This window comes from Hylobates moloch, unplaced genomic scaffold (genome assembly GCF_009828535.3).
Source record: "Hylobates moloch isolate HMO894 unplaced genomic scaffold, HMol_V3 SCAFFOLD_11, whole genome shotgun sequence".
Lineage (NCBI taxonomy): Eukaryota > Metazoa > Chordata > Mammalia > Primates > Hylobatidae > Hylobates > Hylobates moloch.
The window spans coordinates 43,886,861-43,907,484 of NW_026652286.1; the positions used below are offsets into that span (position 1 = coordinate 43,886,861).

General features: G+C 49.8%; 1 protein-coding gene across 1 annotated transcript; it reads right to left on the bottom strand.

Moving 5' to 3' along the window:
• Positions 1-228: 228 nt before the first annotated feature.
• ART1 (ADP-ribosyltransferase 1) lies at positions 229-19,797 on the bottom strand. Its single transcript, XM_032168083.1, has 5 exons — positions 19,747-19,797; positions 5,992-6,106; positions 4,905-5,685; positions 3,856-3,897; positions 229-552 (listed from the first exon to the last, which is right to left on the bottom strand). Exons 2-5 carry the CDS (start codon positions 6,052-6,054, stop codon positions 455-457), a joined length of 984 nt encoding a protein of 327 aa, XP_032023974.1. The 5' UTR covers positions 6,055-6,106; positions 19,747-19,797; the 3' UTR covers positions 229-454.
• Positions 19,798-20,624: the final 827 nt, after the last annotated feature.

The window sequence follows — 20,624 nt, forward strand, 5'->3', positions numbered from 1 at the left end:
CTCTGTGGGAGCGTAGAGGCAGGGTCACTACCCCAGCCAGGTGGGAGAGGTCACAGAAGGCTTCCTGGAGGAGTGAACAGAAGCTTTCCAGGTGGACACATGAGGCATCTGAGTAACAGCAGCAGGTATCACGGCCAAGCGCTTTCCTCTCCAGTCACCCCCCAAATCAGCTGAACCCCTTCTATCTCCAAGTGAGTTGCTGCCTGTCTTGAAGTACCCCCCACACCACCGGCCCAACTGTTTATTCAGAGTCTCATTCCTAGAGCCCTGGGTAAGGTTCAGTCCCCAAATTGTCTCCTGTTTCTCCACCAGCAGGTCTGGCAGCTACCAGAGAAGGTCCCAGAGTTCCCTGCAGATGGGGTTGCCAGGAATCTTGGTTACACTGAAAGCACACATGGCCAACATCCTCAGGATGGGCAGAGGCAGCAGGCGAGGCTGTCCCGTGTCTCATGCATCAAAGGAGGCCTGGACTGTCTGGAAAAGCCCTCACCACAAGGAACCAGAGCAGCAGCAGCAAAGACCAGACTGCAGAGAGGGGGCTCTGACCCATGGCTGCAGGGAAAACAGGCAGAGAGGTTGGGGGAGAGAGAGAAAAAAAGAGAGGTATTTAGGAGCACAGGAGCAAACTGGGGACACGCAGATACAAGGTGGAGAGATTGGCAGAGTGAGCTGGACAGACTGATACACAAAATTGCCACAGGCAACAGAGATGAAGATCAAGTTTAGGGAGGAGCTGGTCCAATGGTAATGGGTTATCAGAACTTATTAACACCAGTGTCACTAAAGTTGATGTACAATCCCCCCACTGCTAAATTTGACTGGCTTAAAAAAGTTTAGGCAACCTGGGCAACATAGGGAGGACCCTTCTCTACAAAAAATACAAAAAGTAGCCAGGCGTGGTGGCATATATCTGTAGTCCAAGCTACTTGGGAGGCTGAGGTGGGAGGATCACTTGAGCCCAAGAGTTTGAGGCCACAGTGAGCTGTGGTGGTGCCACTGCACTCCAACCAGGGTGACAGAGTGAGACCATGTCTCAAAAAAATTTTTTTAATAAAGAATTTAGGAAGGTAGACAGAGATGAGACCAATTAGAGTCCCAGTTTCTCTTCCAGAGGTCATTGAGTCTAACTTAACTGCCTTCTATTGCCACAAATAAGGTGCTGCAGAGTGGGTGAAACATGGATTTAAGATCAGAGTAGGATCTGCTGTGGTTGAACTTGGCTCCTCTACCCAAACCCTGGTAGGAGAGGTGCGGGGTGGACTAGAAGGAGAAATCCTAAACTTTTCCAGTGCCTGGAATTACATAATCAGAACTCAAAGATGCCTGGGTTGGAGGCTGGAAACCTGGCTTCTTGTCCTGGCTCTGCCATAAACTCACTGTCACCTTGAGCAAATAATTTGTCTCTGGGTCTCACTTGACCATATAAGGGTGGTAATGCCTCCTGTTCTGCCTTCCTCCCATAGATTACTGTGCAGTAAAGATGAGATGAGATGATGAGATGATGAGATGATGAGATGAGATGAGATGAGATGAGATGTGATAGTAGTGAGTGATGAATGAGTGAGTAAGTGATGAGTGAATGAGATGAGTGATGAGTATGAGTGAGATGAGATGAGATGAGATGAATGAGATGAGTGAGTGAGTGATGGATGAGATGAGATGATGAGAGGGTAATGTCTGGGAGGGGTGGAATATCCTGGTGTGTTGTTCAGATTTGGCTCTAACCAGGTTCTGGATCCCATTTTTTTTTTTTTTTTTTTTTTTTAGAGTCGGATCTGTCCCCACATGAGAGCAGGGGGACCGCGCTCACTGCAACCGCCTCCTGGTTCACCCTTTCCCGCCTCAACCTCCGATAGATGGGGATTACAGGCCTGCCACCACCCCGGCAATTTTTTGTGTGTTTTTATAGAGATCCAGGATGGTCTCGATCTCCTGACCTCGTAATCCGCCCGCCTTGGCCTCCCAAAGTGCTGGGATTACAGGCGTGAGCCACTGCACCCGGCCTGGACTCCACTTCTTAGTAGCTGGGTGGCACAGAGCCAGTTGCTTCTCCTCTTTGCACCTTTTATTTTTTGTTTTGTTTTTGTTTTGCTTTGTTTTGAGACAGAGTTTCGCTCTTGTTGCCCAGGCTGGAGTGCAATGGCACAATCATGGCTCACAGCAACCTCCGCCTCCCGGGTTCAAGAGATTGTCCTGCCTCAGCCTCCCGAGTAGCTGGGACTACAGGCATGCGCCACCACACCCGGCTAATTTTGTATTTTTAGTAGAGATGGGGTTTCTCCATGTTAGGCTCGTCTCGAACTCCTGACCTCAGGTGATCCGCCCATCGTGGCCTCCCAAAGTGCTGGGATTACAGGCGTGAGCCACCACGCCCGACCTCTCTTTGCCCCTTTGTGCTTTGGTACTTTCGTTTTTTGTTTTTTTTTTTTAGATGGAGTCTCACTCTGTTGCCCAGGCTGGAGTGCAGTGGCGCGATCTCGGCTCACTGCAAGCTCCACCTCCCAAGTTCACGCCATTCTTCTGCCTCAGCCTCCTGAATAGCTGGGACTACAGGCGCCTGCCACTGCGCCCGGCTAATTTTTTTGTATTTTTAGTAGAGATGGGGTTTCACCGTGTTAGCCAGGATGGTCTCGATCTCCTGACCTTGTGATCCTCCCACCTTGGCCTCCCAAAGCACTGGGATTACAGGCTTGAGCCACTGTGCCGGGCCTTGTGCTTTGGTACTTTCATCTGCAGAACAGAGGTGATGACAGTACCATTGGGGTGTGGTGAGGATGAATGGCATGATGTGCCTGGAGTGGATCAGAGGAAGCTGGGGGGTCCTTCCTGCCCCCTCACAGAGTTCTGAAGGACAAAGGAGTTCTGAAGGCTTGGGGAGGAGCTGCTGTTTCTTCCCTGGAAATGGCCCATTCCCACCTAGAAACATGGTGGCCTGGGTAGGCCTTGGCACACCAAGTGTCCGAGGGAAGAGAAGAGTCATAGCTGGGGATCATCTGGTCCAATTTGCTTATTATACACACAGAGAAACTGAGGCACAGAGAAAGAATGGGTTGGTCATAGAGAAAGTTAGAGCAGAGCCTGGACTAGAGCCCAGGCCTCCAGCACCCAAAGCTTGGCCTCATGGCCTTCAGAGGTGGGTTTGAGGGAGCCCTGAGGGCAGTAACAGAAATAGTGCGTTCTGCACTGGGAGGCAGAGAAGGACCAAAGGAGCATTTTGTGGGGAGCAGCCCTTCCGTCCCTCACCTCAGTGCAGCCTGAATCTCTCAGGGGCCTGATCAGTGGCCTTTTCCTGCAAGGGACAGGCAGATCCAGGCTGGAGAGCAGGTGTCCTTGCTCCCCCAACCATCTGCTCTCTCACACACTCATCTCCTGGCTAAGGCTGGCAACCCCCAAGGTGCCACTTCAGAGAGTGCACTTTTTTTTTATTATTATTATTAATGAGGTTGTTTCCTTATAAAAGATTCAGGTGGGCCGAGCACGGTGGCTGACGCCTGTAATCCCAGCACTTTGGGAGGCCGAGGTGGATGGATCACCTGAGGTCAGGAGTTCGAGACCAGCCTGGCCAACATGGTGAAACCCCATCTCTACTAAAAATACAAAAAAATTAGCCGGGCTTGGTGGCATGCGCCTGTAATCCCAGCTGTAATCAAGAGGCTGAGGCAGGAGAATGGCTTGAACCTGGGAAGTGGAGGTTGCAGTGAGCCGAGATCGTGCCATTGCACTCCAGCCTGGGCAACAAGAGTGAAACTCCATCTCAAAAAAAAAAAAAAAAAAAAAAGATTGAGGTGATGGGGCCAACTCCAGGGCAGCCTGCTCATTCCTGAACTGAGTCCCACAGGTGCCTGCAGCCCTTACCTGAATTATCCAGATGGCAAGGCCCAGACTTGCACTTCTTGTCTATAGAAAAGAAACAGTAAAGAATGAAAGGCTCAGGAGCTGTCAGGATGGAAAGGGACCTCAGAGCCCTGGTGGTCCATCCCTGACTTGTTCTAGGAGAAGTTGGTGCATTTCCCCCTAATTCTGCTCTTTCATGGTAGAACCTCCCTTGACTAGGTTTGCCTCAACCCATGAGCAGCAGGGCCGGAAGGGAGTGGGCCATCAAAGCCAGGGTCTACTCTGGGGCACTCCTGCTCCCTGGGCCTGTAACTTTGCCTCCCTGCCACACTCACCTCTCTTCCATGCCTCGCCCCAGCCTGGTTTGTGTTCTTTGCATGCCCTCTTCACCTTCTGTCAACTCATGCATGCTCCTAATGCTGTCCAAGATAGGAAGTGAAGCCCATAGCCCTTCAGAAATTAAGAACCTGGGCCCATCCTCAGGGTTCTTCTTCTGGCCTGTGCTGGGGACATGAACAGGAGGAGCATCCACCGCTTCCTGACCACAGCCTGAGCTGGACCTTAGGGGCACAGTACCCAACTGCTGTCTCCTTGCCCCCACCACCCCACCCAGCACACCCTTCAGCACATAATTCCTCTTCCATCTCATAAACGCACTCTTCTCAGAAACTGAGGTTGGGACTCCTACTCATTTCTGGCAACAGCTATCTAGGTGTCAATAATCTGGCTGGAAAATAATTCCCTTTCAGCCTCTGACCAGGAGAAAAGCCCAACCAGGTCTGCTTGCCCACTCAAATGGCCAGAGACCCCTGCCTTGGCCAGGAAACCTCTTCAGCCTCCCAGCAGGCAAGTGGCCAACTATGGCTTAGATCCCTTCAGGGGCAGTAAGTGCACCCCTCAGAAGGTTATGTCTCCCCTTAGATGGAAGGGGTTGGGAGCTGGTGGATATGACTGGTTGTATTTATGAATCCCTGGGACACAGGAGATAGGGGCTTGGGTTTCCCAAAGTCCGTGGTGGATGTGGAAGGCCCACCTTCTGCACAGGTGCTGACTGGCGCTTGCCCTCCTACCTTTGATGTACTCGCAGTTGTAGGTGCTGCGCTTGCCCAGGGCCCGGAGGTAGATGCGGGCAGGGCCTTGGGCCGGTCTGCTGGCATTGATCACTTGGAAGGTCTCGAAGGGGGGAATTAGCACCTCTTCCTCTCCAGGGAAGAAGGAGTAGTCCTTGATAGGGGCCCCAAGGCAGGTCCAGATGCCAAAGAAGGTGTCCTCACCAAACTGCTGGGCTGCAACATTCTTCAGGGAGGCAGAAGCAAAGCCCCCCAGCCTCACGGTGGCCCCGGGCCCTGCTGGCCGGAAGCGCAGGCCGTTCACACCTCGGAACACCTGGTGGCACCGAGGTGGACGCTGGCCCCTGCCCAGGAGCTGCAGGGCCTCAGTCAGCAGGAAATGGAGTGTCTTGAAGGAGAAGTGGTGGAGGTAGTGGGCCCGGGAGCGGCCTGCCTCACGCACGGCTGTGTTGAACACCTTGTGCAGGGGGTTGTTGGCTGTGTAGGCCAGGAGGGCTACCCCATGCTCATTGCGGAAGCCCAGGGGTGGCGGGGATGGACGGGTGGGGCTGAGACTCCATTCCGGCCCCCTGGTCTGGCGCTCCTGCCATCGGCTGCTTGCCAGTGTCCAGCCGTCTGCATACACCTTGTTGGCCTGGAACTCCGTGTGGTTGAGATCCGGGAGAGCAGCTGTCATGGCAGCAGCACAGCCAGCGTACTGGTCATCAAAGGAGGCCAGGGCCATGTCCAGTGGCATCTCTTGAGAGAAGAGGTCTCGTCGTGTGATGGGGTGGCTCTGGGCCTGAGGGGGCAGGAGTAGCAGGGACAGAGAGGATAGGCCCCTGGGAGAATGAGTCCCCTGCCATCCAGCTCTCCCCTCCACTGAGAAAGGCAGGAAGGGCCCCAAACACACCTGGTGGGGAAGGGGATTGGGAACCTCTAGCTGTAATTTCCCCAAGACTAGCATCAGGGGCTGTCCCCTTGGGCTGAGTGATCCCCAGGGGAAGTGTCAGGCATTCTTTCCTCTCTCTCTTTCTCCCTCCAGGGTTCAGAAGAAGTCGATGGCTCAGTTCCCTGCTGGGGTGGGAACAGTAGGGGATGCTCATACCTGAAGTGCTTCCATGAGGCCCACAGACACAAGAAGCAGAGACATCATAGCAGGCATCTGCATGCTGGTGACCCTGGGCCAGTTGCTGTCTCTCTTTGGGTCTCAGTTTCCTCATCTGGAAAATTGCAGTGTTAATCTGTATAGTTTAATAAACATGAATCAACACTTAGTCTGTGCCATTCCTAGTGCTTGGCACTGAGAGTCATAAGACAGACATGGAGGCTCAGAAGAGAGAGGACCCTTCTTGCTGGAAGGAACATGAGTGACTTCCTGGAGGAGTGACGTGAACAGAGTCTTGCAGGATGAACAGGAGACTAAGATGTCAGCAAGTGGAGACTGGGAGAGAATGGCGTTTGGGGTGGGAAAGGACTTTTGTGCAGCAGGAATGGAAAAAGCAAAGGTATTGGAGGTGGGAAGTGAGGATGTAAAGAGAGAAAGACATGTCATCTAGGCTGGCAGAGCTTGCAGGGTAGGAATGTTGGGAAGATGGGCCAGTCATGAAAAGACTTGACAGCCACAGTGAGAGACCTGGGCTTCACCTCACAGGGGTTGTGGGTTTTGGGACAGGGGCAGATCCAGGAGTGTTCAGCTGGTGGGGCCTTAGCAGGGTCTCCAGGGACAGACTTAGAGCAGGGCTCTAAGTTGCCCCCACTCCCTGCAGTCCTCTTGTGGAGTGAACCTTCAGTGCTTCCAGGGAGGGACAGATATAAACCCCGGGTGCTGGGGGAAGAGGGGATCAGAAGAGCAGGAGAGGACAGAGGATACCAGTTTCCCTAAGAGAAGCAGCAGGAACCACAAGCCTTCCACACCCTCCCTGTTGTGGGACAGGCAGAGTGCCCGAAGTGGCTCCAAGAAGAGGGTGTCCAGGCATTGGGTCTGGAAGGGAACAGGCAGTTTCCTTTTTTTTCTTTTTTTCTTTTTCCTTTTTTTGTTTTTCTGAGACCAAGTCTCACTATTTTGCCCAGGCTGGAGTGCAGTGGTGTGATCTCGGCGTACTGCATCCTCTACCTCCCGAGTTCAAGTGATTCTTTTGCCTCAGCCTCCAGAGTAGCTGGGACTAGAGGTGCCCACCTCCACACCCAGCTAATTTTTGTATTTTTAGTAGAGACGGGGTTTCACCATGCTGGCCAGGATGGTCTCAAACTCCTGACCTCAGGTGATCCGCCGGCCTCGGCCTCCCAAAGTGTTGGGATTAAGGTGTGAGCCACCATGCTGGCCTTATTGTCATTTTTTTAAGAACTAAAAGGAAACATGCTTACACATACACATTTTTATTACCTTTTTTCCTCAGGAAAAAAATATGAACTTCCTTCCATGTCAGTACATAAATATCTCCCTGCCCACATAATGGCAGCTTGGTTTATCTCATGGTATAAACCATAATTAACCATTTCATACTTATGAACACTTAGGTTTCTTTCCTAATTTTAAAATATTATACATAATACTACAGTGAATATTTAGGTATATAAATCCTTGTTTATGTGTGTGCATGTTTTCAAAGGAAAGATTTTGAGAAGTAAAATGAGATTTAAAGAATATGAATATTTTTTATTTTGATAGAAACTGCCACCCCACCAACAATGGATGAGAGTGCCCTTTATTCCACATCTTTGCCAGTGCAGAATATGATTGATCTCTTTTTAATTTCCATTTAACTGGTAGGCAAAATGGTATCTACTTTGTTTGTTTGTTTGAGGCAGGGTCTTGCTCTGTTGCCCAGGCTGGAGTGCAGTGACACAATCATAGCTCACTGCAGCCTTGACCTCCTGAGCTCAATCAATCCTCCTGCCTCAGCCTCCCGAGTAGCTGGGCCTACAGGCGCACATCACGATGCCTGGCTTATTTTTATATTTTTTGTAGAGGTGGGGTTTTGCCATGTTGCCTAGGCTGATCTCGAATTCCTGGGCTCAAGCAATCTACCCACCTTGGCCTCCCAAAGTGCTGGGATTACAGGCGTGAGCCACAGCTCCCAGCCTCTGTTTTCTTTCTCTACACAAATGGTAATATAGTCAGTGGGTTTTTATCTTTTGGAATCTGATAAAAGCTGAAACCTCCCTTCAGAAAATGAATATATGCGCCTTCACACAAATGCTACATAAATATCAGGGTGGTTATGCCTCTGCCCCCAATCTCATTTAGGTTAAGTGTCGCTGCTTTATCATCTCCTCTGGCTCTGGGGAGACCTAAGTTTGGATAATTCAGTGACTCTAAGACACTGGGATTCTATTTGTCTATAATTTTTTTTTTTTTTTTTGAGATGGAGTCTCGCTCTGTCGCCCAGGCTGGAGTGCAGTGGCGCGATCTCGGGTCACTGCAAGCTCCGCCTCCCGGGTTCACGCCATTCTCCTGCCTCAGCCTCTCCGAGTAGCTGGGACTACAGGTGCCTGCCACCAAGCCCGGCTAATTTTTTTGTAGTTTTAGTAGAGACGGGGTTTCACCGTGGTCTCGATCTCCTGACCTCGTGATCCGCCCGCCTCGGCCTCCCAAAGTGCTGGGATTACAAGCGTGATCCACCGCGCCCGGCCGTGTCTATAATTTTATTAATCTTCAAATCTAAGATCCTGTAATTGCCAATACACAATTTAAATGTGAAGTATGAGCTTCTCTGGACAATGGGGTTAGCAGTAGTTTTTACCAAATTCCACGTGTTCAAAATGGAGCTCATTATGTTCTCCCCCTCAAAAGCTGCTTACTCATTTATTCAACAATTTTTTTGTTGTTGTTGTTTAGCATCTGTAGCATGTCAGGCACTAAGGATAAAATTATGAACAACAGCCAGTCATGGTGGCTCCAGCCTGTAATCCCAGCACTTTGGGAGACTGAGGCAGGAGGATTACTTGAGCCCAGGAGTTTGAAACCAGCCTGGGCAACATAGTGAGACACCATTGCTACTAAAAATAAAAAAATACGTCCAGACAACTCTGGGAGGCTGAGGTGGGCGGATCATCTGAAGTCAGGAGTTCAAGACCAGCCTGGCCAACGTGGTGAAACCCCATCTCCACAAAAATACAAAAATTAGCTGGGCATGATGGCAGGTGCCTGTAATCCCAGCTACTCGGGAGGCTGAGGCAGGAGAATAGCTTGAACCCAGGAGGCGGAGGTTGCAGTGAGCCAAGATTGTACCACTGCACTCGAGCCTAGGCGACAGAGCGACACTCCATCTCAAAAATTAAAAACAATAAAAATAAATAAATAAATAAGCCAGGCTACAGGTGTGGTGGTGCATATCTGTAGTCCCAACAACTCAGCAGGCTGAAGGTAGGAGGATTGCTTGAGACCAGGAGGTTGAGGCTGCAGTGAGCTATGAAAACCCACTTCCCTGGGCTGGGTGCGGTGGCTCACGTTTGTAATCCCAGCACTCTGGGAGGCCAAGGCGGGTAGATCACCTGAGGTCGGGAGCACTCTGGGAGGCCAAGGCGGGTAGATCACCTGAGGTCAGGAGTTTGAAACCAGACTGGCCAACATGGTGAAACCCCATCTCTACTAAAAATACAAAAAATTAGCTGGGCGTGGTGTTGTGCACTTGTAATCCCAACTACTCGGGAAGCTGAGGCAGGAGAATCTCTTGAACCTGGGAGGCGGAGGTTGCAGTGACCCAAGATCGCACCATTGCTCTCTAGCCTGGGCGACAAGAGTGAAACTCCGTCTCAAAAAAAAAAAAAAAAAGATTTGAGCTCTTGTCTGTGGTCTCTTGAAGTCCACCAAGGAGGCTAGAGCTGCTGTTACTAGTTCCTCACTTTCCTGTGTAGAATCCAGTCATGGGCTCAGGTGGGGCTTTTCTCATTCTATGCACCCCATGAGAGGAACACATACCCCAGGACCGGTGCCCTAAGGCCTTGACCATTGTGACTGGCTCATGGATGGGCACATGACCCAAGAAGGCCAATCAGAGGCCTTCCTGCGAGTTGATCTATGGATGCAGGGTAAAAGAGAGTATACCTGACACTGTGGATTCCTCAGCCCATATTCCCGGAGACCGTCTTCGAGTCCACATGCAGGTGCAGTGGATAGTTCTCATGCAGGCTGTCAGCCTCCCACTTCTAGGGCTCACATTTTTCTGTGTCTGAAGCATTCTCCATCACCCTGGGAGCCTGTTTTTTGCGAGCACAGGGCAGGCCAAAAGTGTAGGGGATTTAATGTTCCCAAGGACAGTCTTCAACCAATGAGGGCTGGAAGTCAGACTTCCTGTCCCATAGAGGGTCCCCAGTGGGACTAGTCGAGTACAGGGGTAACAGGCTTTTAATTGGCTGCTTTTCTCTTCTCTGTCTGACTTTGCCACTCCCTGACTTGTATTTCTTGGGATCACTCTACAAAGAAGCTCACTGCGCTCATGTACTTGTCTGAGGGTCTGCTTTTGGGGGAAGGAAACTGAGAGTCTTTTCTTTGGAAGATTCTTCTTTAGTCTGGACCCCCAGAATGCACACGTGAGGAACAGACCTCAGCCCAGCCCAGAGCAAGGAAGACCCCGGCTGAGCCAGACCGGCGGCCGGAGCAGAGCTGCCCAACCAAGTCCAGTTTAGATAAGCCACTTGCCGTCAACCCAAAGGCCATGAGCCTGAGAGTAAATGTTTGTTTGCCACTGAGATTTTGTGGCACGCCGCAAAATGGTTATGCAGCAAAAGCCCACTGGGCCAGCTGTATCTCTCATTGCATCTCCACAGCTCTGTTTCTGTCTGCATCTGCTCTACAGTAAACAAGATAGATCAGAGGCTTAAGGGGAGAGAGGCTTGAAGGCAGACTGAGGACACGGAATTAGTGGACCTGACTAAGAGAATGGCAGTGAGGATAGACAGAGTTAGGAGTGGAATTTACAAGACTTGATGTCTAATGGGCTATAGGGGATGTGAGAGAGGGAAAAATCAAGGATGACACCCAGGTTTCCACTCTTTAAACTAGAAACACAGAGGAGAAGTGGAGTAGACTTAAAAAAAAATGAAGCTCCTCTTTTCATGCGTGTCTGTGTGAAGAGACCACCAAACAGGCTTTGTGTGAGCAATAAAGCTTTTAATCACCTGGGCGCAGGCGGGCCGAGTCCGAAAAGACAGTCAGCAAAGGGAGATAAGTGTGGGGCCGTTTTATAGGATTTAGGTAGATAAAGGAAAATTACAGTCAAAGGGGGTTTGTTCTCTGGTGGGCAGGAGTGGGGGTCACAAGGTGCTCAATAGGGGAGCTTTTGAGCCAGGATAAGCCAGGAGAAGGAATTTCACAAGACAATGTCATCAGTTAAGGCAGGAACAGACCATTTTCACTTCTTTTGTGGTGGAATGTCATCAGTTAAGGCAGGAACCGGCCATCCGGATGTGTTATGTGCAGGTCACAGGGGATATGATGGCTTAGCTTGGGCTCAGAGGCCTGACATTCCTGTCTTCTTATATTAATAAGAAAAATAAAATGAAATAGTGGTAAAGTGTTGGGATGGTGAAAATTTTGGGGGGGTGGTATGGAGAGATAATGGGCGATGGTTCTCAGGGCTGCTTTGAGCGGGATTAGGGGCGGCCTGGGAACCTAGAGTGGGAGAGATTAAGCTGAAGGAAGATTTTGTGGTAAGGGGTGATATTGTGGGGTTGTTAGAAGAAACATTTGTCTTGTAGAATTATTGGTGATGGCCTGGATACGGTTTTGTATGAATTGAAAAACTAAATGGAGTAAGAGAAGGAGAAAAACAGGTATAAAAGTTCTAAGAATTGGGAGGGCCCAGGACATCTGATTAGAGAGTGCCTAAGGCGATTCAGCATAGTCCTGCCAGCAAAGATTATTCATTTACTTCAAGAGTTTAGAGAGGCAGTTTGGGGATGGCACCAGGAGATATCAGCTGTGATGGCTTGGAGAAACAGTGTAAACCGGCAGTGTAAACAAGAGCAGGGCATGTATGAGTAGTTGAGAATGGTGAATAGGAGTATGACTAGACAGAAGATAGTAGGGATGACAAGTTTTTTTGGGGCACAGTCTAAGTTGGTCTGGTGTCTGGAATGAGACTGGGGCCTAATAAAAAGAAGCATCTATACAGGAGCTCAAATGGGCTGTACCTTGTAGCATTCTGAGGACAGGTCTGACTTCTGAGAAGGGAAAGTGGTGAAAGTATTGTCCAGTCCTTTTTAAGTTGGTGGCTGAGCTTGGTGAGGTGTGTTTTTAAAAGACCTTTAGTCCGTTCTACTTTTCCTGAAGACGGAGGATCGTAAGGGATATAAAGGTTTTACTGAATACTAAGAGCCTGAAAAACTGCTTGGCTGATTTGACTAATAAAGGCTGGTCTGTTATCAGACTGTACAGAGGTGGGAAGGCTAAACTGAGGAATTATGTCTGACAGAAGGGAAGAAATGACTGTGGTGGCCTTCTCAGACCCTGGAGGAAAGGCCTCTACTTATCCAGTGAAAGTGTCTACCTAGACTAAGAGGTATTTTAATTATCTGACTCAGGGCATGTTGAGTAAAGCTAATTTGCCAGTCCTGGGTGGGGGCACATCCTCGAGCTTGATGTGTAGGGAAGGGAGGGGGCCTGAATAATCCCCGAGGAGTAGTAGAATAGCAGATGGAACACTGAGAAGTGATTTCCTTGAGGATTATTTCCACGATGGAAAGAAAATGAGAGGTTCTAAGAGGCGGGCTAGTGGCTTGTACTATAGCATAGCCTGCCTTTGCTGGTGTGTGGCGATTGGGCCTGGTGGAACTGCCGTCAATAAATCAAGCGTGGTCAGGGTGAGGAACAGGAAAGAAGGAAATGTGGGGAAATGGGGTGAATGTCAGGTGGATCAGAGAGATGCAGTCATGGGGGGCAGGTGTGGTATCAGGAATAATGTGGGAGGCTGGACTGAAGTCCGGGCCAGGAACAATGGTAATTGTGGGACTTAACAAAGAGTGAGTACAGCTGAAGGAGCCAGGGAGCAGAAAGTATATGTGTCAGGTATGAGGAAGAAAATAGATTTTGGAAGTTATGAGAAATGTAGAGTGAGTTGAGCATAGTTTGTGATTTTTAGGGCCTCTAAAAGTATTAAAGCAGCGGCAGCCGCTGCATGCAGACCTGAGGGCTAGGCTAAAACAGTAAGGTCAAGTTGTTTGGACAGAAAGGCTACAGGGTGCGGTCCTGGCTCTCGTGTAAGAATTCTGACCGCACTAACCATGCCTAGGAAGGAAAGGAGTTGTTGTTTTGTAAGGGATTGAGGTTTAGGAGATTAATCAGACATGATCAGCAGGGAGAGCACGTGTGTTTTTACGAGAATTATGCTGAGACAGGTAACAGATGAGGATGAAATTTGGGCTTGACTGAAGTAATGGGGGCTGTCTGTGAAGCCTTGTGGCAGTACAGCCCAGGTAATTTGCTGAGCCTAATGGGTGTCAGGGTCAGTCTAAGCGAAAGCGAAGAGAGGCTGGGATGAAGGGTACAAAGGAATAGTAAAGAAAGCATGTTTGAGATCCAGAACAGAATAATGGGTTGTAGAGGGAGGTATTGAAGATAGAGTATATGGGTTTGGCACCACGGGGTGGACAGGCAAAACAATTTGGTTCATAAGGCGCAGATTCTGAACTAACCTGTAAGCCTTGTCTGGTTTTAGGACAGGTAAAATGGGGGAATGGTAAGGAGAGTTTATAGGCTTTAAAAGGCCATGCTGTAACAGGTGAGTGATAACAGGCTTTAAGCCTTTCAAAGAGTGCTGTGGGATGGGATATTGGCATTGAGCGGGGTAAGAGTGGTTAGGTTTTAATGGGATGGTAAGGGGTGCATGATGGGTTGCTAAGGAGGGAGTAGAGGTGTCTTATACTTGTGGGTTAAGGTGGGGAGATACAAGGGGAGGACGTGAAGGAGGCTTTGAACTGGGGGAAAAGGTGACAATGAGGTGTGGCTGTAGCCCAGGAATAGTCAGGGATTTAAAGTGTCTCTGCCTAATAAGGGAACTGGGCAGGTGGGGATAACTAAAAAGGAGTGCTTAAAAGAGTATTGTCTAAGTTGCCACTAGAGTTGGGGAATTTTAGGAGGTTTAGAAGCCTGGCCGTCAATACCCACAACAGTTATGGAAGCAAGGGAAACAGGCCTTTGAAAAGAAGGTAACGGAGGTGGGTAGCCTCCATATTGATTAAGAAGGGGTCAGACTTACTTTCCACTGTGAGAGTTACCCAAAGCTCGGCATCCCTGATGGTCTAGGGGGCTTCCGAGGCAATCGGGCAGTGTCAGTCTTCAGCTGCTAAGCCGAGAAGATCTAGGAAGGAGTCAGTCAGAGAGCCTTGGGCCAGAGTTCCAGGGGCTCTGGGAGTGGCTGCCAGGTGAGCTGAACGGTCCGATTTTCAGTGGGGTCTCGCACAGATGGGATACGGCTTAGGAGGAATCCTGGGCTGTGGGCATTCCTTGGCCCAGTGGCCAGATTTCCAGCACTTGTAGCAAGCTCCTGGGGGAGGAGGTTCTGGAGGAACCCCTGGCAGCTGCGGTTCAGGCGTTTGGAAGTTCCTGTGTGCTGGAGATGTGGTTGGTGTTTGTCTCACAGTGGAGGCAAGTAATTGCAACTCAGAAATACATTGCTACTTGGCTGCCTCTATTCTATTATTGTACACCTTGAAGGCGAGGTTGATTAAGTCCTGTTGTGGGGTTTAAGGGCCGGAATTTAATTTTTGGAGCTTTATTTAATGTCAGGAGCGGATTGGGTAATAAAATGTATATTGAGAATAAGACAGCCGGGCGCGGTGGCTCATGCTTGTAATCCCAGCACTTTGGGAGGCCAAGGCAGGCGGATCACAAGGTCAGGAGATCGAGACCACGGTGAAACCCCATCTCTACTAAAAAATACAAAAAATTAGCTGGGCGTGGTGGCGGGCGCCTGTAGTCCCAGCTACTCAGAGAGGCTGAGGCAGGAGAATGGTGTGAACCTGGGAGGCGGAGCGTGCAGTGAGCCGAGATTGCGCCACTGCACTCCAGCCTGGGCGACAGAAAAAAAAAAAAAAAAAAAAAAAAAAGAGAATAAGACGGCCTTTTGACCTTTTAGGGTATAGGGCTGTAAAGCGTCTCAGGGCTGCTGCCAAACGAGCCATGAACTGGGCTGGGTTTTTCATATTTGATCAAAGAGCCTAAACGCTCACTGATTTGGGAGAGGTCAGATAAAGAAAAAGGAGCATTAACCTTGACTATGCCTTTAGCTTCAGCCACCTTTTTAAGAGGAAATTGCTGGGCAGGTGGGGGAGGGCTAGTCACGGAATGAAACTGTAAACCCAACCAGGTGTGAGGAGGGGAGGTGATAAAAGGATTATAGGGTGGAGGAGCAGAGGCTGAGGAAGAATTGGGACCTAGCTCGGCCTGGTGAGGAGCAGCCTGGGGATGAGGGGAGAAGTCAGATGGGTCTGTAGAAAAGGAAGATTAGAAAGACTCAGCGACGCTTGGGGTTGGGACTGAGGGGACAGGCAGGAGGGAAAGAAGGAAGATTTGGGACGAGTTGCATTGGGCACAGAGACTAGGAAGGGACTGATGTGTAAAAGAATGCCTGGACGTCAGGCATCTCAGACCGTTTGCCCATTTTATGACAAGAATTATTTAGATCTTGCAGGATGGAAAAATTGAAAGTGCCGTTTTCTGGCTATTTGGAACCACTGTCGAGTTTGTACTGGGGTCAAGCGGCATTGCAGAAGAAAATAAGGCATTTAGGTTTTTGGTCAGGCGTGAGTTGAAGAGGTTTTAAGTTCTTGAGAGCACAGGCTAAGGGAGATGGAGGAATGGAGGGTGGAAGGTTGCCCATAGTGAAGGAGGCAAGCCTAGAGAAAACAGAGAGTAGAGACACGGAGGGAAGGGGTTCAGGGGTTCTTACCCCCCAGAAAAGCGGGAAAGGAGTCAGAGTGTGGAAATAAGGGGTTGGGGCACAGAGATAAGAGGTCGGGGCATGGAAATAAGGGATTCGGGTGCAGAGATAAGAGGTCGGGGCACGGAAATAAGGGATGGAGCACAGAGATAAGAGGTCAGTGCACGGAAATAAGGGATTGGGGTGCAGAGGTAAGAGGTCAGGGTGTGGAAATATGGGATTGGAGGTTCTTTCCTCCTAGAAAAGTGGGACTTGCCGCTAACGGTGAAGGAGAAGGGGTTGAGGGGTTCTTGCCCCTCCACCAGAAAAGCAGAGAAGGGGTAGAGACAGGGAGAAAAGGGGTTGGGGTACTTGCCCCTCCTCCAGAAAAGCAGGACTTGCCGCTAAGGGTGAAGGACCAAGGCAGGCATCCCTGCGTGATCTGACACCTCTGAAACGTGGGTGAACAATCAGAGAGGTGTCCCTGCAATGATTAAACACCAAGGGAAGGCTGCCTTCCCAGTCCGTGACCGGCGCCGGAGTTTTGGGTCCACGGATAAAACATGTCTCCTTTGTCTCTACCAGAATATGAAAGGAATTAAAATTAAGAGAAGGGAGAGATTGAAGTGTGGCACCAAGATTGAAAGGGGAAAGAAGTTGAGGGATAGTGAGGTAGGTTAGAGAAGTGAGTAAAAATAGTCCGCTTACCGGATTTGAAATTGGTGAGATGTTTCTTGGGCTAGTGGATCTGAGGACCTGAGGTCATAGGTGGATCTTTCTCACAGAGCAAAGAGCAGGAGGACAGGGGATTGATCTCCTAAGGGAGGTTCCCTGATCCAAGTCACGGCACCAAATTTCATGCACGTCCATGTGAAGAGACCACCAAACAGGCTATGTGTGAGCAATAAAGCTTTTAATCACCTTGCAGGCGGGCTGAGTCCAAAAAGAGAGTCAGCAAAGGGAGATAAGGGTGGGGCTGTTTTATAGGATTTGGGTAGATAAGGGAAAATTACAGTCAAAGGGGGGTTGTTCTCTGGCGGGCAAAGTGGGGGTCACAAGGTACTCAGTAGGGGAGCTTCTGAGCCAGGATGAGCCAGGAGAAGGAATTTCACAATACAATGCCATCAGTTAAGGCAGGAACAGGCCATTTTCACTTCTTTTGTGGTGGAATGTCATCAGTTAAGGCAGGAACTGGCCATCTGGATGTGTACGTGCAGGTCACAGGGGATATGATGGCTTAGATTGGGCTCAGAGGCCTGACACCTCTTTTATTGCCCATCTTCTTCCACCATTCTTACATGACTGCAGAGTGTTCTGCTCCAACACAGCCCTGTGCAACTTTACTTTTTTTTTTCAGCCTCATTGAAGTATACTTGGTATACAAAAAACTGAACATAATTAATATATACAATTTGGTGAGTTTGGAAATAAGTATACACTCATGTTACCATTCCCACAATCAAGGGAATAAACATGTTCATCACTTCCAAGTTTCTGTGTATCCCTTTGTTTTCATTTTATTTTTATTTTTATTTATATATTATTTATTTATTTTGAGACAGGGTCTCACTCTGTCGCCCAGGCTGGAGTGCAGTGGTGCGATCTCGGCTCACTTCAACCTCTGCCTCCCGGGTTCAAGTGATTCTCCCACCTCAACTTCCCGAGTAGCTGGTACTACAGGTGCCCACAAGCACGCCCAGCTAATTTTTGTAATTAGTTGAGAAGGGGTTTTGCCATGTTGACCAGGCTGGTCTGGAACTCCTGACCTCAGGTGATCCACCTGCCCAGGCCTTTCAAAGTGCTGGGATTGTAGGCGTGAGCCACCGCACCCAGCCGTGTTTTTTTTTTTTTTTGAGACGGAGTTTTGTTCTTGTTGCCCAGGCTGGAGTGCAATGGTGCAATCTCGACTCACTGCAACCTCTGCCTCCCGGGTTCAAGCGATTCTCCTGCCTCAGCCTCCCCAGTAGTTGCGATTACAGGCATGTGACATCACGCCTGGCTAATTTTATGTTTTTTGTAGAAATGGGGTTTCTCCATGTTGGTCAGGCTGGTCTCGAATTCCTGACCTCAGGTGATCCGCCGCCCACCTCGGCCTCCTAAAGTGCTGGGATTACAGGCATGAGCCACTGTGCCTGGCCTGTTTTTATTTTTATTTCGTTTTGTTTTGGTTTTGGTTTTCATGTAGCAAGAACATTTAATGTGAGATGTAACCTCTTACACGTTTAAGTGCACAAGGCCTTATTGTTACTATGGGCACAATGTTATACCAGAGTAGACTTGAAAAGCTCATCTTGCTCATTACTGTAGTCCTAGTACAAAGTAGGTGCTCAGTAAAAATGTATTGAATGAATGATCGGGTTTGGAGGGGAAATGGTGAGTTCACTTTGGGAAATGTGAACTCCCTGAAGCAGATGTCCAAGAGGTAGCAGAATGGACAATCAAGGAGACAGCTGAGAGTCACAGGTGATTGAAATCAGGGAAGAGATGCGATCCCCAGAGCAAGGGAAAGAGAAGGCTGAAAGGCAGAGGGCGAGCTGCTTGATGGATGAAGCCAGAGGTCAGGTGGAGCCGCACTCCTCCTTGGCTTTCTAGAGGCTCTTTGCATCTGGCCCTTGGGTTCCATGAGATACCCTGGTATCCTTGTGATAAACTCCTCTTTAGGCTTAATCTAGCTCAGGGTGGCTCCTGTTAATTTGCCATGGCAAGTCTCACATGATAAACCATCCCCATTATTCACCCAGTCATCCATCATGGTCCCCTGGGTGTCCATTCAGTCCATCATTCGTCAAACATTCATATAGTTGCCAACTAATGCTGGGTGAGATAGCGGTCCATCCTAGATTCTCCTTCCCTTCAACATCCACACCCCCTGCCCTGGCTCAGTTTTGCCCCTTCCTCCTCGCTGATCTCCCCACCTCCACAGTCAGCCCCACTAACCTGCCTGCCCAGGGAGGGCGATGTTTCTAAAGCACAACTCTGGTCATGTTCCTTACGTGCTTAAAAGCCCTCTGTGCCAAAACTGACTGGAAGAAATATCTCAAAATATAGAGTAAAAATGCAGAGATGAAAATCATGAGGGAAGAGATAAGAACACATCTAGAAAAAAAAAAAAAAAGCAAAAAACAAACAAACAAAACATCCCTCCATACCCTAAGGACAGAGGCCAGCGTCCTTATCCTGGCCCTCTGCGACCTCTGCAGGCTCGCACCTGCCACTCCTGCTTGGCTTCTGTAGTGCAGAACAATGTTGCAGGTGCGGCTCCGTGGTTACCCTCCCTGTGGCTCTGCACACATCGCCCCTCTCCTTGGGACACCCTTCTCCTGGATACCTACTCTTTAAGGCTTAACCCGAGGGTCACCTCCTCCAGGAAGCCCTCTGACTCCTCTGGGCTCCTGTATCACCCTGTGCTGTCCTCTGTCACTGTCCTTATCACACTGTGCTGCCCTTATATGTGCCTGGCTCCTCTCCTGGCCAGTGAGTTCCTTGAGGGCGGGACCATGTATGCCAAGGCCAGGGACTGGGGAGGCCCCAGCATGTTTGCTGGGAGTTTGAGGAACTTTCTCGGCACAGCTAACAGTGTAGACCACTGCAGAGCAGGTGGGTGGCTGGCCTTGGTGACCAGTGTCAGGGGAGATGTGGTGGGAACCGGAGGGATGGGGTGGGCATGGGCCCAAGGAGCTGGGGATGCTGAGCAATTCCTTTTCTAGCCCAAGGGAGCTGCGCTTCTGTCCTCCCTCTCATCCCACTCGGGGCAATTCTGTCATCAGTTTCTCATCCAAGCCCTTGCTGAACATACCCTCCTGGGAATGTGACCCCAAATCTCCCCACAGGAATCCCAAACCTCCCATGGCCCCCAACCTTCCTAGGTATCCCAAACTTCATCAAAGTTTCCTGGAAACTTTTTCTCACGACTCCTAAAATTCCACCATTCAACTCCCAAACTTCACCTCAAAACCACTTTTCCTGCCCAGCACCCAGGAGGAGAGTGGTGCGCTCCTTACCTGGGCCTTGTCCTGGGTGGGGAAGCTGCTGCTGTCTCCACCATGGCCACCAGGAGAGGAGAGGACAAGTTTCTTTTTGATATTGTTAATCCCCACCCCTTGAACCTCCCCCACACAGCTGCTCAGAAACGCGACACTCCCCCATCTATTTCTGGATGTCTCCTCAGGGCTCAGGAACACCAGCCTCTGCCCAGTCTGACCTGCCCAGTGTTCTTCTAAGGGAGGAAACCACAACTCATATTGTCTTATGTCCGATTTCTGCCTCCAAAGAAAGAAGAAGTAAACACTAAAAGGCAGAAATGAAATCCACAAGCATACAGCCCGGCACCACACCCTGGGCCTGGTAGTTAAAGATTGACCCCTGACCTAATCGGTTATTTGTACAAAAAAGCACTGTGAAGATCCCTGTCCTGTTCTGTTCCCTTCTAATTACCGGTGTATGCATCCTCCAGTCACGTACCCGCTGCTTGCTCAATCGATCATGACCCTCTCACGTGGACCCCCTTAGAGTTGTGAGCCCTTAAAAGGGACAGGAATTGCTCACTCAGGGAGCTCGGCTCTTGAGACAGGAGTCTTGCCAATGCTCCCAGCTGAATAAACCTCTTCCTTCTTTAACTCAGCGTCTGAGGGGTTTTGTCTGAGGCTCTTCCTGCTACATTTCCCACAAAAAAAGAATCCCTGAAGCCACAGAGGAGGTGGACTGAAGCACTGGGGATCCAGGCTGGGACAACTGCATCCTCACTGGCTGTGGTCCTGTACTTTGGTCAGCAAAGGAGGAGGAAGAGAGGAGGAAGCTTCAGTGCCCTGGCCTCAGAGAGCGTCTCCTTAGATTTTGTACCTTTCACACAAACACTGAGACTTAGCTAAGGTGCCAGGAG

What these genes read in the sequence shown, in the direction of transcription:
- ART1 (XM_032168083.1), bottom strand. Translation starts at nt 6,054, where the DNA reads ATGCAGATGCCTGCTATGATGTCTCTGCTTCTTGTGTCTGTGGGCCTC. An exon ending in GCCTCATGGAAGCACTTCAG is followed by an intron (nt 5,686 to 5,991) that starts GTATGAGCATCC and finishes CTGCCCCCTCAG; the next exon opens with GCCCAGAGCCACCCCATCAC. An exon ending in TTGCCATCTGGATAATTCAG is followed by an intron (nt 553 to 3,855) that starts GTAAGGGCTGCA and finishes TTTTCCCTGCAG; the next exon opens with CCATGGGTCAGAGCCCCCTC.